At 39.8% G+C, this 18,062-nt stretch overlaps 1 protein-coding gene across 3 annotated transcripts in view; it reads left to right on the plus strand.

Moving 5' to 3' along the window:
* The window catches only part of NTRK2 (neurotrophic receptor tyrosine kinase 2), a 292,046-nt gene extending 285,446 nt beyond the window's left edge, over window positions 1–6,600 (plus strand). For all 3 annotated transcript variants that reach the window (XM_075931775.1, XM_075931774.1, XM_006135900.4), the window contains one exon: window positions 1,314–6,600. In XM_075931775.1, the coding sequence (XP_075787890.1) occupies window positions 1,314–1,499 (186 nt within the window). In that variant the 3' untranslated portion in view covers window positions 1,500–6,600. The remainder of the gene's footprint in view (window positions 1–1,313) is intronic.
* The last annotated feature ends 11,462 nt before the right edge of the window (window positions 6,601–18,062 follow it).

An 18,062-nucleotide genomic window follows, 5' to 3' on the forward strand; every position in this document is an offset into this window, starting at 1 on the left:
CCTTGCATCCCCTGTGATGCCTCTGTGAGAATGTGGGAGTGGATAGTTCTGAGTGAGAAAGGGGCATGCAGCGTGAGATATGGAGTATGTATGACACCTCCTACCACAATTGCCAATACTTAGGGTACTTGTGCTCAGTTGCAGTAGAGGCTTTTGTGGGTTCTACAGGTGAACTGAAGCCCTCAGAATGAGTTAACCTTTTAAGTAGGCCGGCCCCTTCAAGTTAGGATTTGGGGACACTGATGGAACAGATCTGGGAAACATATCCCATTGTTGCCCATGAGTTCAGTAGACAGAGAATTTCAGCCAATTTAGCCCCTTTCTTAAGAAATTCATACTGAGTGCTTGTCTACAGAGGAAAGTTGTACCAGTATGAGGCAAAGTATGAATTTAAACTGCTATGGCTATATCATTTCACTCCCCACAAGGACCCTTTTATTCCAGTCTAAGAATGCCTTTATCTGGTTTAGCTGATGTCATTTTGGAATTGGTTCAAGCTATGCCGATAAAGCCAGTCTTATTGCAGAGAGTGTCCACGTGGAGAGTTATACCAGTATATTTATAGTGGATTAACTATACCAATAGAACCAGTGAAATGTTCTTATGTAGAAAGGCAAATTTCAGAAGACTACAGGTTCGTTTCGGAAAAGTGTCCATGAGCTCAAGTGCAGATGCAGCCTTAGTCTGGATATGATAGCTATGTATCTTAGGTCTGCAAAACTGCAGGGAGAGGCTCAGAGAGGATTCTTCTCAGGCAGCTGCCCTATTAGGGGAGATCTGCAATGCCCTGTTGTGTCCATCACACTCCTGCTTCCTACTGTTGCATCTGACCTGCCCCTTCCCAAGGGCAGATTCCCAGACCTGCAAAGTTCTACCGGCATCTGTACACAAGTGGTTGGTGTCCCAGAGGTCACTATTCCCTCATTGTTCCCATCAGTCATGGAGGGGGTATATCCTGGTGGATGATCTCCCTCCTGTATCATATAGTACACCTGCTCCTGACTAACAGATTAAAAGTGCCCTCCACAAGAGAATCCTGCCTAAAGATACATTTGGGTACAGAGCAAACATAGGTGGTAAAATCCTGACCCTATGGAAGTCTATGGGAGTTTTGGCACTGAGTTCAATAGGGCCAGGATTTCAGCTATGATGCTGATGGATCAGATGGCTTTTTGGAAGCTCTTTGAAGTAGGAGATTAAGGGTGTTGGGCAAAAGTTAATAGGGAGATGTGCCAGGCATAGGTTTCAAGTGGTCTGGCTGAGCTAGACATAAAAGTATTGGTCCATTGATTCTTTCTTTGCTCTTTCACTAGGTGATCGAGTGCATCACTCAGGGCCGAGTTCTGCAGCGACCTCGCACGTGCCCAAAGGAAGTGTACGACTTGATGCTAGGTTGTTGGCAACGGGAGCCTCATATGAGGCTCAACATCAAAGAAATCCATTCCCTTCTTCAGAACTTGGCCAAGGCTTCTCCAGTGTACCTGGATATTCTAGGCTAGAGCCTCCTAGCATTTCCTCTTCTGGGCTGTGTGAATGAATGTGTTCAACTGCCGCTGAACTCCATCAAAATATGTTCTTAACTCTAACAGCAGTAATGGTATGGCAAAGATGCGGAGAAGCTTTCAAAGGGCAAGCAATGTGCACTTCTCCATCTGTAGACACAGTATCGACTTCTTTGACATCACTGAGATGTATCTCTTTCTGTTTCTCTCATTTCCTCTCTCTCTCTCTGTCTCCTTCTATTCAATCTGGCTTCTGCGTAATTGTAACTCTGCATAGACAAAGGCCTTAAAAACCTGATCTGTTATATCAGCAGACACTCCAGATTGCCCACCACAACTAACAATGCCTTGTCGTATTCATGCCTTTGATGTGGATGAAAAAAAGGGAAAAAAATATTTGACTTGAACTTTGTGACTTCTGCTGTACAGATATTGGGAGTTTCTATTTATTCACCTCTACTTTTTTGCTTCGGTGTGTCGGTGGACAAAGAAGATTGGTGCTCTCTATGGGAAGCTTATTTCTAGCTAAGATAAAGCCAGGTAGAAAGAAAATGGCATTGTGAGAACCGCTATATGGAGGAACTCTGGGATCAGATGGCATCCAACCCTACTCAGAAACACTGAAATGATTTAATGGGAGGAAAGTATTCCCTGCTTTCCTCTGGGAGCCTGTCTAAGGAGTAAAGAGATTGTTTAAAGAGTGTGCTTGGTTAGCACTTTTCATCACCAGATCCAGTACAATGGTCTGTGGTAAAAAGAAAAAGATGCTGCCTGCATTGCACTAGATTACACAACACTCTGATAAACTAAATTTCAATCCCTCAGCATATTTTAGAGTAGGCTATTGTGTAAACACTGGTATGAACATGTTCTCCAGCTAACCTTTGGTAAGACAGGCTGAAGCTAGGCTTATTAATGTACACTATGAATTTCAGGGTCAAGTGTTGAAGCTGAGGACTTTGATCAGACAGAACAAAGTTGTAGATGCTGAGGCAAGCTGTAGATACCATGCTTGTCAGGCAGCACATTCCTACTGCTCTCCTCCATTCCTGTTGTTTTCACTGTGCAAGCAAAATTGTGCATGGTCTTCGTCGATTAATGCCCTTTGTGCAGAAACTATTGCTCATCATGTTGTACACTCTGATAGGAATAGCAAATCCATAAGGGAATAACACGTATTTAATTAGAGGGAGCTAATGGAGGTCATTAGCTACATTCAGATATTTTTACATTGTAACAGGTATGATAGGCTGATACTACTCAAATAATCTAAAACATGGAAATAGCAGATTATGTTTGAGCCATGACGGGGGTAACGGGGATAGAATTAAGTCCCTGGAGACAGTTAGATGTGATCCTGCAGTTATCACTTGATATTCATAGCATACAGATCCTGAGTTCATCACTACTCTCTGATTGATATAGTGGTGTCATTCCCAGCATCCACAGTTCCTTAATTAATTTATGTCTGGTTGGAAAGGCATTGTGTGCATACGGTATATGCATGGCCACTGTGCTGATGGCAAGTGCATGGGCATCTTTGTTTATTTTTCAAACAGATGCTGAAGATTTAAAATTTAGATTTAGGATTATTTTTCTTATGAACTTTACAAATGGAAACAAATCTTACCTGTTCCTCAAGAACTTTTGCCTCCCTCTGTGAGGGGGCCTGTGCTGCAAAAAATTGTCCTTTTTAAAAAAAAATTTTTTGAGCCAGATCAAAGAGTAATAGTTCTTCATCTTTGTGTTGTGGTATTTTATTTAATACGTTAAGCATTTTATTTTTGTAAGTGTTCCCATAATATTTTAATATATAGTTTGCTTGCATATTTTATTTATTGAGGCACTTTCTTTTTTTCCTTCAGTGGCTTTTAAAGCCAGCTCATAGAGATTTTGAACATTTTCAGAAATAAAGCTATTGACTGGACAGTGATGGAGTTGAACCCTCCTCTTTGTCAGTGGGGGAGGGGGAGTGTTAAAAATAAACTTAACAATGTAACTATAAAGCCATATGCAGTATTTCTTTAATAAACCAGATATTATTTCTGAACCACTAGAACTGGAAATAAAAAAAATCAAATCCAGGAGACGATTAATACAAAATGGGCTTTATGATTTTATCTGGGCTGTCTTAGAAAGTTTGAATAGCGATAGCCCTGTTTAAAAAAAAAAACAATGTTTAGGGAAACCCATTCTCTTGAGGGTTGAATTTTATGTATTTACGAAATTCAGTTTCAATATAATGGAAAGTGGAAAAGAAAATGTAAAGTAGCAGAGTCCACTGAGACTGCACTTTCAGTGTAAAAAGGGAAAGTGTGTTGGAGAAGGGAGGCACAAAATTCTTATCTGTTATAGTCCTTTATGCCCTTTAGAAAACTATCCCTTCTGTCTCCAAGATATTGTTTTGGCACTAACCTGAAATCAGACAGGTCGGTTTTGCAAGAACTGATGGAGTATATACCAAATATGAAAAAAAAAAAAGTTTAACTGAGTGGTATCCTTTTTTCATTATTAAAAGAGCATACTAGAGTCATGTATGGAGAAGATGTAGTATGTTAAAATACTCTGTGCAACCACCATATCAGTATGTCAAACTTAAAGGACCAAATGTTCTATAGAGCCAAAAATATGGATAAATTTGGCTTATATCACACGTCTGACCAGTATTGCATAAAAGCTGTAAACAGTGTAGACTGGCTACTAACAAAATCTAAATGAGATTTTGCATTTAATCATAAGAAGGGGTGTAAGTGTAGCAAAATGGGTGGAAAAGAGAAGAAATATTTTCAAATGGCAAAGCGGGGTGAGTGTATGTATAGACATTTGTCGTGCTTGCAATTTCAGCCAAATCTTGTACACTGAGCAAATATGACAATCAGGCTCATTACAGAATCTTTCTGGACTATGCTACAAACTGATCATATATATAATAAATATTATATATATGTGTTTACATAGTGTATGTATATATTCATGGGATATACAGATATGTATATGTGTGTTATAAATATTTGATTTATACATATGCAGACATGCATATTTAGTATGTGTGATTGTGTGTATATGTATAAATTTACATATACATATAGTCTAACAGATGATAATTAGGGTACAATATTACTAATAGACTGATAAAGTTTGCTAAATAACCAAAATCTTTTTTCCTTTAATATTTCTTTTTCTATGTTTATACGATTTAACTTTTATGTGAATGCTGTTCTGCCTGGGAGGAGGGAGTACTAGAATGCCAGAGATATTTTGAACAATCAACATTTTTTCCAAATGATTGTATGAACGCAGTCCCTCCATTATTGTCTAATTCATTGATTTTTTTGCAGAGAAATGAATGGCTTCAAGCTTCCTGGAGGAGAGTTTGGTTTAAAATCATTTCTGGTTTTGTGCTATTATTGTTGTATTGTTCCAACAACAGTACTGCAGCTCCACTGGCATATTGCACTTCTCTTCAGTTACAGCATAATTCCAAGAATAAGACGGAATTTTTCAGACTGCAACACAAATGGTAGAACAATGGTGAGAACTCCAAAACCCTGCACTAATAATGGCAGCAAGCTAGTATTGGGAATTTCCCACGTTCCCTCTTTCACTCTCAGTAAATCTGCAGAACTCAGCAACCAGCTGTGGCAAACAATATTTGTAAAGCAACAGCACCCCATGAGGCATGTTGTAACTTCTTTTTACATAGGAGTTCATTCATTTTGATTTATAAACCAAACTATTTATATATTGTCTAGTGTTCAATAAATAATTACCATTTCTCTCTCTCTCTTTCTCTCTCTCTCTCCTTGAAGATATTTTTGTTGTGGTTTATATGGACTTTCACAGAACACTTTAAAGATAAAAGAAGCAACCCAATAAAGCAATGGAGTCATTGGCTGACTAAGTTATAATGCATATATGTAATAAGTCTGTCTCCAGGTTGTTACAAACTGTAAAAGAAATTCAAATATTGTTGTAAAAAAGTAGGTGTAGGGTGGGGTTGATGGTTCTGGTCAAAAGTGAAGGTTTTGATAGCACAGGAAGCCGTATTGTTGTCAGGGCAGGGATGAACCACTACTGCTCTGAATCAAAAGGTCCTTGAAGAGCCTTAGTTGATTTATTTATTTATTTTAAAACATTTTTTGCTACATTTATCACAAATATGAAGCAAAAAAAAAAAGTCTACAATGTTGCAGGGAAAACACTGTGAATTTCACAACAGCAACCAAGTGACTATTTTGCCATCTTTTTAAAGTACGTCTCAGGAGAAGAAATGGGAAACGATGGGTATATTATTTTATTGTCTATGCATTATAGGCCAGGTCTATGGGCTTTTTTGTTTGCTTGTAGAAAGGTCTGACTGAAGACTGGCTGAAATGTATTTTATAAACACAGAATACTTTGGACAAGCATAGCAGAAGCTGCTTCTAGCAAGGCTGTTTGACAGGAAGGTATAAGGAATCAAAAATCAAATCAAATCTTTTCAGAGGCCTATATCTTGCAGCTTATATGTATTGTTCTTTAACTTAATTAAAAACAAATGTTGAACATGCAGCTGAGAATGTTTTATACACAAGTAATTCAATTCAGTGTAGATATTTAATTACATCACCAATAGAGAAAGTTTCAATTTATTATGAAATAATTGGCCCAGCCCTGCTCTCTACCTATACTTCATGTGTATATATATATATATATATGTATATTTCAAAATGCCAGTCTCTCTCTCTCTCTCTCTGTCATGAGAGAGACAGAGAAAGTGAGATATCTGCATATAAATATAGATTGCTAAATTGTCACTAAAACTGTGACCTGGTGTTTAGAGCTATCTTTCTCCTTTCTTTTTCTTTTTCTTTTTCAATGTGAGGTCCCTGTGCAGATAATTAATGGTTCTTGTTTTGCAGTTTGTTATAGAAATTCATTGCTTTAAAAGATCCAGTGCATCTTGGCTGATTTTGAAGTGATGCCTAAGTATCAGTGTTAAAAGGTTTGTTTGTGAATCCTGTGGCCAGCTTCTGTCAACATGACATGGAAAGTCTCTTGTACTACAATGTATTTAATACAAATGATGTCTTTCAATAAACAGTGTCATCAAAAGAAAGACTGTAAGTGATACAATGATGATTACTTTAAAACTGTACATAATTGTCATGAAATGTGCTGTGGTATTTTCTTTTATTTGAATCACAATAATGATTGTTTATAAAACACAATAATGAATGGCTAAATGTGCTTGGAAATGTGATATAGTTACAGTCTAAAATAATGATTATAACAGACCCCTACAGGTACTGTAGCTCCTATGAGATGATAGACGCACCACAAAAAAATACAGTTATAAAATTTACTACTTGTATTTACATAATTAGGGCTATTTTTTTTCAAACAACCGAGTCTTAAAATTAATCAATGGGAAAATTTGCACATATAGGTACATGTGCATATGAATACTTGTTCATCATACAGTTATCCACTTAGCATACGCTGCCCTGCAATAACGTGTTTATGAGTGGGTAAAAGTATTTTCTGGCTACTGTTTAGGTGTATACTTTTAAAAATGTGTCCCGTAAACCAAAGCACCATTAACAAACTAGTGCAGATTATGGTTTGAGTTTCTTCCTTGTCCCAACATAGCATTAAAATGTTGTGAACAAATGTAGCATTAATTCCAGGCTAAATAGCAAAGTAGTTGAAACACCTATATAGTAATTTCAAGACAATGCAGTGTGTATACATTCACCTTGGTTTCATAGTTGAAGATCCTGCTATAGGTTATTCATTTACTCAAGGCCTTCAAGTATAAAGATCACCGATAGGAAAGCTGTTGAATGGCTACCTCTGTTTGACTTGGCCAAGAGGTCTGCTTGAGATTGCAAGAGCTGGCTGTCAACTTTCTAAAAGTTTGAGGGGAAATTATCTGGCAAAGAGCAGCCCAGCACAAGACTAGTCTGATGTTATAAAAATAGCATCAAGATCCGTGCTCGTGTGACTGCCAACAAGTGGGACTGAACCTGGGACCTTTGAAGCTTAGTTCATGAGTTTTGCAGCTTGATCTATAAAGCCAGTGTGTCTGCTGCTAAGACTGTAGAGGAGACTACAGGTTTTTTCTCTGTAAGTGGTCTAGGTGCCACTACAAGAGACAGTGAACCACAGCCAGGTGGTGTGTGGGTTAGACTAGCAATGTACTTTCACTTGGGATATGTTTCTGCAGCCTGTGGAAGCAAGCCTCCTAGGGTGGGTTGATAGACTGAGACTAATAGGGCTCCCGTGAGTGCTCTAAAAGACTTGCGTGGACAGCACTTTAATGTTGTAGCTCAGGCTGAAGCCCAACCTTTGAAGCCCAGGAAGAGATGTGGATTTCAGCCTGCCAACAGGAGGAGGGCAAAGGGGTAGATGCCCTGCAGCCAGGTGATTTAAAATAGCCCAGAGCTCTTGGCCATTGCTTCTGCAGCAGCAGTGGCTGGCACCCCAAGCTTTTAAATCACCACCAGAGCCCCAAGTAACACATGGTGGCGCTGCAGGGCTGACTAGGAAGGAGGAGACTAGCCCCAGCCCCACCCTCCCATCTAAGGACCTGCCCTTTCCAGGAGCACGGAGCTGCCCCTCCACCTGGCCCAGGATCCCAGTGAGCCTCACCAACCCTCAAAGCTTGGTGGTTGTGCTGAAATGTATCTCCTATCCACGATGGTCTTGGCTCAACTTGAAAACTGGCTTGTTTGTGATTGAACTAGATACACTAAACCACTTGAAGTGGAAAAAATTTCCTTGTATCCACACTTCCTGGGCTGAGTGGGATTATGTTTTTCCACTTGTTCCCACTTGTTCCAAGTAGTGTCTTAAGCCATTTCACATAAACCTGGCCATAAATTCTAGATGTTGTTGCCAGCCACACATGTGCACAGAGAGACTGTAAGGGGAAGCCTAGGTGAATTGTTGCAGCTTGTCTGTGATCACACTGACACTAAACTAGTTAAGCCTTAACTAGTTATTTATGCTGTGAAAGATAACCTTTTCTAGCTGTTTATGTATGTGCACCCTTCTGCAAACATTACTAGGGTTATAATAACTGATTTAAGTTCTCTAGAGCTATGTGCAGTCTGCAGGCTTCTTTTGGAAGCGATCTGTTTTTTCAAAAAAAAAAAAAAGTCCATACTGAATGGACGCTGTCTTGCATTTAAGCTGTGATTACTATGGACGGAGTGGCCACCTGTGCTTTTTCCTCTTCTTTCATAAGAACTCCCTCTTCCCTGTCCACACATGCCTTTTTCTGAAAGAGTTCTTTCAGAAAAAGGCTTCTTCCTTGTAGAAAGAGGTTTACCAATGTTGGAAAAACTCCTCTGTTCTTTCAATTTTTTTTCAAAAGAACGTGATTGCAGTGTGGACGTAAGTGAAGTTTTTCGGGAAAATTACCATTTTTCTGAAAAAAAAAACCTGTAGTGTAGACATACCCTATACAAGGCCAATGTGACAGTTCACACAGTTGTGCTAACTGGACTCCTCCACCTCTCTAGCAGCAAAGTGATCCAAAGTACCTTGTAGCCACAGGCTGCCCATTTTATTCAGTACTCCTTCTAGAGGATGGTGGTGTCAGACATGCAGCAGGATACAACAAACTCTGACAATCAGGCAAAGGGACCATAGGGCTTTTAGAACCTGATCAGTGGGACATTTTCCAGTACCAGGAATATTGGATGAGGTCCTTGCTCAGGATCATGAAGGTTTGATCCAGCATCATCCACTAACACAAGAAATTGTCATATCTGTATTCTGTAGCACCTACTTGGTGAAGAGCAGTGCTACTAAATACACAGAGTAGCATTACAAGAGGTTTAACTTAATGTTTTTGTATTACTGGCATTGTTTATTTTCTTTAGTTCTTGGCAAGTGCAAAGATGAAATTTGGTTCTGATTTGCATATAGGTATGCATTAGAAAGGCTGACAAGCTTGCAGATCATCTCAGTATTTGCAGTGAGTGATTGCCAAACTGTGATGGTTTGCCAAAGCCTTTTGTTATCACCCCACCCACAAAATGTTAACAAAGCATACTCACCTATGTGCGACTTTACCTAATAATGATTTGTAGGCAATTGTCAGCTGTGTCACAGAAATCCCTGTACCCTTTCTGTTACATTCTTCTCCTTAGAGTGCATAAACTTATTTAAAATTGTGTGTGTGGTGGGGTGGAGGGTGAGACTGAATGTTCAACCCAACTGCTGTGGCTGCTATGGTTTTAGAAAATTTCACAATTGATTTTGTGCTGAAAACAACTGTCAACCCTGAGTATTAAATGCTTCAAATAACTGTAAGATCAATAATCTTGATAACTGTATTATTAAAAAAAATCATTGACAGTATCTGATTGATTACTCCTTAGTATTTTTAATTGACATAATTTCTTCTGAGATCAGTGGAAAAGTTCATTTTACAAAGAATAATTATGATGATGGGCGATCACTCATTGCCGAGTATGATCATCTTCCATGGGAGTTATGGACCTTCAGGTGGCTGATAGAACTTGTGGTTAAAGAATCAGCCCTATTACAGTGAGGACAGATGTTTCCAGTTACAGCAACAGGCTGTTAACCACGACTAGAAGCCAGTCTCGCCTTCCTCCTGCATCTCTTCTCCTCTTGAACGTGTTGGCAGGCAAATTCAAAATGAAGGGGCCATTGCGTAAGACTTGTTTCCATTTTGAGCGATCCTGGGCAAGTGTCTCCCAAGTGTCAACATCAGTGTTGCATTTGTTTAAGTTATCCTTTAGCAAGTCCTTGTAATGCTTCCATTGTCCTCCCACATTACTGTATCTTTCTTTTAGCAGAGAAGACAGGACCTGTTTTGGGAGGCAATGGGCTGGCATGTGAACAGTGTGACCAGTCCAGTGAAGTTGCTGGCAGATGATCATTGTCTCAATACTGGTGGTCTTTGCCTGTTCCAGAACACTGGTGTTAGTGCACCTGTCTTCCCATTTGAAAAGAATAACAAAAGCCTGTGAAATATAAAAAAATTTGAATCATTAGATGAGGTCTAGTCATATTCTGACAAACTAGATCATCCTGGATCATTTACAAAAAAAAGAAAAGAAAAAGGCAGTTATTATCCAAGCAATCTTCTCTGAGGGCCTTCCCAGCCATCTAGCAAAGAAAGGCTGATGGCAGAATATTCTGGAAAAATTCTGACTAGGTAAGTGGTGTAGGGTATAGAGCTTTACTTTGTGGAAAACAGGTCTACCTTCTTTGAGGTGAGAGGGCTGTAGTTTGGATGGCCTCCACCTCAACGGTAAGACGACTAATTTCCTCAGGAACAGGATAACTTTAGAGCAGTCAGGTGGGAGTTAAACTAATAGTAAAAGGGAGGATAAAAAGAGGGGCAATAGAACTCAGCACAAAATTGAGGTATTGAGAAAAAAAATTAAGGTACCAAACAAGAAGCATTCTTCAATTGACTAAGCACAAATGTTAGAAGCCTGGGTAACAAACAAGAATGGGAATTGCTCATTTATGAGAATAAATTCAATACAAAAATCTGGCGGGATGATTCCCACAATTGGAATGTTCATATCAATGGTTATAACCATTTAGGAAGGATCAAGTGGGCAAAAGGAGGGGGCAGTGGCACACTCAGTCAAAATGGCATTATCTATTTCCAAGTCATGGAAAACTCAAAGAAACATGATTTTTAATGTTTATAAATCAGTGGCCTAATAGATATAGCACAAGATGTTGATGTCTGCTACAGATCATAAAAATCACACTAGGGAGTAGAACGAACAGTTCCTTATGTATCTAACTACAAGTTATGGGGGGAGAGAAATGTGATCATGGGGAACTTCAGTTTGAGAGTCATATGCTGACGGTCTCATGCTGCCAGTCCAAAAACATTCTTGGAATTTTTAAACATTAGAGAGAACAATTTCCTATCTTAAAAAGTGCCACAGCCTACATAGGGAAATTCTGTATTAGGCCTTGTCCTAACTAATAAAGAGGAATTGTTCATAGCAATTAAACGTTAATGGTAGCTCAGGTACAAGCAATCATGACATGGTTGTATATATAATGTGTAAACAGAATAAAATCCAGAGCTGTCATTTTCTACATCTATATCCATATACATAAATACAACCAGAAAACAATTAATAGCCAAATCAGCTGTTTTTAAATAGAAACATTTAAATTATAATTGAGAATCATTTAAGAACAATCCTACCAGATGACCAAAAAACTGCAATCCCACCATTAAGGAAGAAGGCTATGCTGGTCTTGATGTAGGGGGGAAATGAAGGCAGCTTTAAGATACAAGGAAAAATGTATGGCCAGCATAGCTAATGATAATAAAAGAGGAGTTTTTAAAATAGATTAGGAATAAAATGGTACTACAGACTGAACCTCTCTAGTCTGACACACTCTGTTTCCAGCAACATCTGTGATCCAGCATGATTCTAGTTAGCCGGATGTCCACTTATCATGAGTGTGGCCAAATTTCCTGTGGTCCCATAAACTTTACTTGCAGCCACCAGTCCTGACTCTGTGTTCTGTGCTGTTATTTAGCTCTGATTTACCCCTAAATGTCTTCTAAGAGCCCATAAGCAGTGAAAGTGCCGGTCATGCCACTAGACAATATTGACCTCCTGTGGTCTGGCAAATTCTCTGGTTCAGCACCTTGCTAGATGGAAATGGTAGAGTTATCAATAATAATGTTTAAAAGATAGATATGTTTAATACATATCTCTGTTCTGTGTTTGGGGGAAAAATAAATTACCTAATCTCATCATATGGTGATGATAATACTCTATCCATTCCACTTGTATGTCTGGCAGATGGCAAAAAGGCACTACTAAAACTAGATATTTTTAAATCAGCAAGTCCAGATAACTTCCTTTGACAGTTTAAAAATGTTGTCTAAGGAGCTTGCTGGACCATTAATGTTGATTTTCAATAAGTCTTGAAAAACTCGGGAAATTCCAGAAGTCTGGTAGAAAGCAAATGTTCTACTTTTAGCAATGGGTAAAGAGGGTGACCTGTGTAATAATAGGCCTGTCAGCCTGACATTGATCCCAGACAAGCTAATGAAAAGGCTGATACAGGGCTTGATTAAAAATGAACTAAAAGAGGATAATGTAATTAAGGCAAATTAGTAAGGGTTTGGTGAAAATAGATCTTGTTATTCTAACTTGTTAGCTTTTTTTGATGAGCTTACAAGTTGGGTTCATGAAGGTAATTACATTGACATAATACACTTTGACTTGGTAGAGTACAAATTATTGATTTAAAATAGAATATACATGACATACATTAAATAGATTAAAAACTAGCTAACCAATAGGTCTCAAAATGTCACTGTTAACAGAATTTGTCATGATTCTGGGCCCTCAGCTATTCAACATCTTTATGAATGGCCAGGGGAAAAAAACATGAAATCATCACTGTTAAAGTCTGCAGATCACATAAAAGATGGGCAAGTGGTAAATAATGAAGAAGACAGATCACAGATTCAGAGCTTGGTAAACTGGGTACCAGCAACACTATGTATTTTAACATGGCTAAATATAAATGGATATATCTTGGAACAAAGCATAGAAGCCACACTTACAGGATGGGGGACTTTGGAAGTAGTAACCCCCCCCCCAAAAAAAAGATTTGGTGGAGAGATGAAAAATTAGCTGAACATGAACTCCCAGTCTGATGCTGTAGACAAAAGAGGTAATGCAGTCTAAGGGTACATCTATCCTGTGGGCTAAAGTAGAGTTAAGATATGTAACTTCAGCTATGTTAATTGCATAGGTGAAATCGAAGAACCTTAACTCAGCTTTTGGCACTGTCTATACAGTGGAAGCTGAAGGAAGAACACTCTTCCTTCTATTTCCTTTCCTTCTCATGAAATGACGATTACAGAAGTCAGAGTAAGAAGCCTGTTATTTTGAAATTATTTTGAAATAACAGGTTTGCTGTGTAGATGCACACTCTGTTATTTCAAAATAACATAAGTTATTTTGAAATAAGCATGCAGTGTAGACATAGCCTAAACAGGGGAACTTCAAGTAGGAATAGAGAAGTTATTTTACCTCAGTATTTGGTACTCTGTGACCATTGCTGGAATACTGCATTCAGTTCTGGTGCCCATAATTCAAGAAGGATGTTGATAAATTGGTGACAATTCAGAACAGAGCTATGATAATGATGATGGAGTGAACGTGTGCCTTATAGCAATAAACCTGAGGAGCTCAATCTATTTTATCAAAGAGAAGATTAACAAGTGACTTGCTTACAGTTTCTAAGTTCCTACATGGGAAACTAATATTTAATAAGGGCTTTTGATCTAGCCTAGAAAAATGTAACATGGGCCAGTGTCTGGGAGTTGAAGCTAGACAAATTCAAACAGGAAATAAGGTGAATTTTTAAATGGCGAGAGTCATTGGAACAGTTTACCCAGGGCGGTGGGGATTCTCTGTCACTGACCATTTTAAAAATCAAGATTGGATGTTTTTCTAAAAGCTCTGCTCTAGGAATTGGCTTGGCTAAGGCTTCCTGTAGTATACAGGAAAGGAGACTAGGTCCCTTTTAGCCTGAGAATCTATGAAAACATAAAAAATAAAAAGACATGACAAGATCACTGCCACGGAGAGTTTGCAGTCTATTTTGCAGACTGATCCGTGTATCTGCATGGAGTCCCTTGGCTACAGTAGGGTAAGGTGTGATCTCAAGTGTAGCAATATCAGGGCCTAATTTTAGGTGTGTTACAAGGAATAAAAAAGGAAATTGCTAATGTTAGCTCTTTGGGCTGATTGTGATATGCATATTCAAATATATCATTAACAACAAATCACTAAAAACTTAGAATTGACCAGGACAGGGAACTAATAAGGCTGCTGAAAGCAGAAGAAACTCATTGCATTTTGAGCACATTCAGAATGAGTTCTTAACATAGTGTGTTGCCTGATCTAAGATTACATTATAATTTCTAATTACCCACTTTTAGGGTTGACCGGTTCTTTGTCCCTGGATCAGGCCCAATATTCGATTATTCTATGATTGGGAACCCTAATGTGCACAGTTGCAACACTCACACTATAGAAACTCTTCTATATTTACAAATATAGTTTATTAATACAGTTAGCACAGCCACAAACACCCCAATTTCATAAGATAGGGAATGTACATCCATATTTTCATACCATATACTTACATCATTCCTTCTAGAATAATCTTAGGTGTTAGCCCATCATCTCTCTCATTATTTTCACCTTCCCCATCACCAGCAGTCATCATTCTGGCCCTTCCTTGGGCTACATCTTCTCCTCCCTCTGGACCCTAGACTGAGGTCCCACTTCTATACTATGTGACGCTGATGCTGACATGTTTGATGCACATTCAGTAGGGGATGCTTCTAATGTTGAAGTGTCCTTTTCCTATAGGTCAATGTATCATTGCTCTCAACTTATCATCACGTGTCAATTCATTACCATGGGCCTTTGTGGTCATTTATCACATCCTGTGTCCTGATTGCTCAACTCAGCCTGAATCAGTGACTTTGGGACTATTATTTAATGACGCACCTGCTGATTCTGAGAGTATTTTTCCTGCCATCCTATGGGGGTGAAAGGTCCCAGACATAAGTTCCCTTTTCAGTCCCGAGAAACCATAAACAAGCTATGACCTGTAGCTGGGTGAGGCCATGTCTCAACCATGGAAATCTGCTAACCTTAGCTTCTGCTGATCTTGCAAACGGCCTGTTACAGCCTTTAGCAGATTTCTAGCATTTCAGCTCTTAACTATTACATCTATACTTAATCTACCCATTAATATATTAATGAATTTGTTTAAATCATCACAACCATATTATTAGCATGATAGGCAAGTACAGTAACTTGATAGGCTACAAGTACATGATATGTGTATGTAGGGGAGAGGAAGAGGTTGATGAGGAAAGAGTACAGATCAAAGTCATGTTCCAGTTAAGAACAATATTAATTAAAAACACAGAGTGAAACAGCCGAATATATATCAGCATCTTTCAGCAACTTCTTTATGTTTATTGCTCCACTTTGTGAGTTCAAAGCCAAAATAAGAACAGGCAATTAAAGCAAAGATGGGCCAAACCATGTATTTTGTGTGTCTCTTATTCAAGAGAAAAGGTTAATAGGCCTATAAGGAGAAGCAACTTTGTATGGCTTGGCCAACATGTTCTGTACCTGTCCCTGACTGAAATCTACTATGTATTTAAATACATGTAGAAAGTTACTGTTTCCTCTGGTGAGAGAGAATTCAGAGTGAAAAGTGATCTGAATCTGCCACTCTGCCAGGGTAAAGGCTGATTAGGAATGTTGGTGACTCAGATAAGATTAACAGCAAATGGTGATATCAACAAACCCTAGAACTTTAAAAAACCAAACAAAAAAAACCCCAACCAAACAAAAAAAACAAAACAGAAGACATGTTGTCTTCTGGGTTCAAATTCTGTTCCCAGTCACACAGCTGGAAAGAAGGAATTACTTAATTGACTTCAAACAAGCAGTCCTCCAAACTCAGAATTGTTGAGACTTGGAATAATAAGGATGATCAATTTAGCACCTTTTAGTTCGAAACCTCAAACAAATTTATAAACATCACAGAGCTAGAGCCCTTTAGGTAGCAATTTCCTTTATGATTGTCTGGATCCTGCTAATTCCACCAGTGAAGGGTTGTCCTCCAATTGGAACATTTTCCCCAGCATGCAGTTCTAGGGCTGTGTGTTTAAATGTGGCGGAGCTGTGATCCAAGCTACTTAGTGCATTGATTTGGATTTCATCTATAGTTATTAAAGCATCATTCATGAAATAGAAATATCATGTGCAGTAATTGAAAAAGCCTGCCACTTGTTACCAGTGCAAATACCTCTGTGTGTGTGTGTGTGTGTGTGTGTGTGTGTGTGTGTGTGTGTGTGTGTGTGTCACTTGTTATAAATTGCCACATTTCTCCAGAGTAACTATTATGTTAGGACATCATGTAATGCTTTACTCAAAACCACAGACCATGGAAGGAACCTGCAGGAGCCTCCTCATTATCAGCTACAGGATCACCGCACATTGGACCAAGTGTGCTGGGTTTGCATTGAGCAATGACATGATGTCACCACTATATAATCAGACAGACTCTGTGTTTTTTTGGTGAAGTGTGTTATAACAAGTTCTTAAATTCTTTTATATGATCTCCTTAGAGAATCAAGGTTTGGCACTTGAAAATGGAAGAAAAGAGTTTTCACTCGGATGAAAGCACTCAATATGTTGTGCATAAAGCCACTTTATCTAAGGTGAGTAAGGATGAGCTCTCTACCGAACACCTGTGGTTCTGGCCATCTTAAGCCCTCATGCCCTGTGGTGGGGTGTCTAGCCCCGCGCCATCCAGCCCTGTGGCCGAGTCTCTTATAAACAGGCCCTGCAGCCTAGTCTCTCTCCAGCAGGCTCAGAGGCCTAATCCTTCACCCACGGGCCCAGAGGCCTAGTCTTTCTGGATCTGCCTCTAGTCCGGAATCTGGGAAGGAGGAATAGGAAGGCTCTCCCTCTCCACTAGGCCCCAGCCCAGAGCCCTATCAGTGGGGAGTGGTTCCCACCACTGGCTCAGCGGGGAGTTTTCCCCGAAACATGCTGAGCCCGCTGGGCCTGTTCCTGCTCCCCATCCTGGGCTGCTTCCTACCCCGTCTCCCTGTCTGGTGTAGGTCCCACCTGGGTATGCAGGTCCAGCTATAGCAGTGGCGTTGGCAGGAATGGCTGAGGCACTGACTGGCAAAGCATCTGGTGCAACGGTGTTGTCAGGTTTGGGGTCGACCACTGGCACGGCAGCAGCTGGGGTGGTAACAGCGGCTAGGGTGGCTGCAAGCCGTGGGCGCCGGGGCGGCAGCGACTGGTGGGGTGTCAGTAGCTGCGGTGTTGGCTGGGCCTGTGACTCTGGCTCAGGAGACAGAGGTCTGGGCCAACTGAGCTGTTTCCCTGGCCTTTATACCTGGCCTGCAGTTGGCGCATGCCCAGCACTGCTGTGGGGGCGGGGCTGTCACAGCCCAGCAGGACAGTTGGCTCTTTCCTTGGCCAGTGCAGGGTTGGGCCGCTCCGTCACATGACCTTAGTAGGGCATGAGAACTCCTCTGCAATGTGCATCACCAACCAATGTTGTAGTATTTGAGGTCACATGAAAATAAAGAGTGTTCCCTGTTAATACCTTGTCCCCACACTGATGCTGGAGGGGAGTGCATGCTAATAAACCCTGGATACTCCCTGGAGTGCCTGGAAGCACCAAATACATCCTTGAGTTACAGAGTGGAAGGACAGTTCCAACGTGAGCCTGTGCCTAATAGACACGACTGAGTCATGTGTTGCCTTCATGTGTTGCCTTCTCATTGCATCTTACTGTATCAGCTGGCTTTTAAAACAATAGCCTTGCTGCTGCAGGCACTGATTTTGCACAGATGATAAAATAACTCTGTTGCAACACTTTTGTAGCTGGTTGAGCTGCTTTGAGGCTGCTTGCTATTGCCAGCAGGGTGAGGAGATTTACACCTGCTTTCTGGGTGTGTCTAGACTACAGTTTTGTTTTGTT

The sequence above is a fragment of the Pelodiscus sinensis genome, chromosome 6 (genome assembly GCF_049634645.1).
Source record: "Pelodiscus sinensis isolate JC-2024 chromosome 6, ASM4963464v1, whole genome shotgun sequence".
Taxonomy (NCBI): domain Eukaryota; kingdom Metazoa; phylum Chordata; order Testudines; family Trionychidae; genus Pelodiscus; species Pelodiscus sinensis.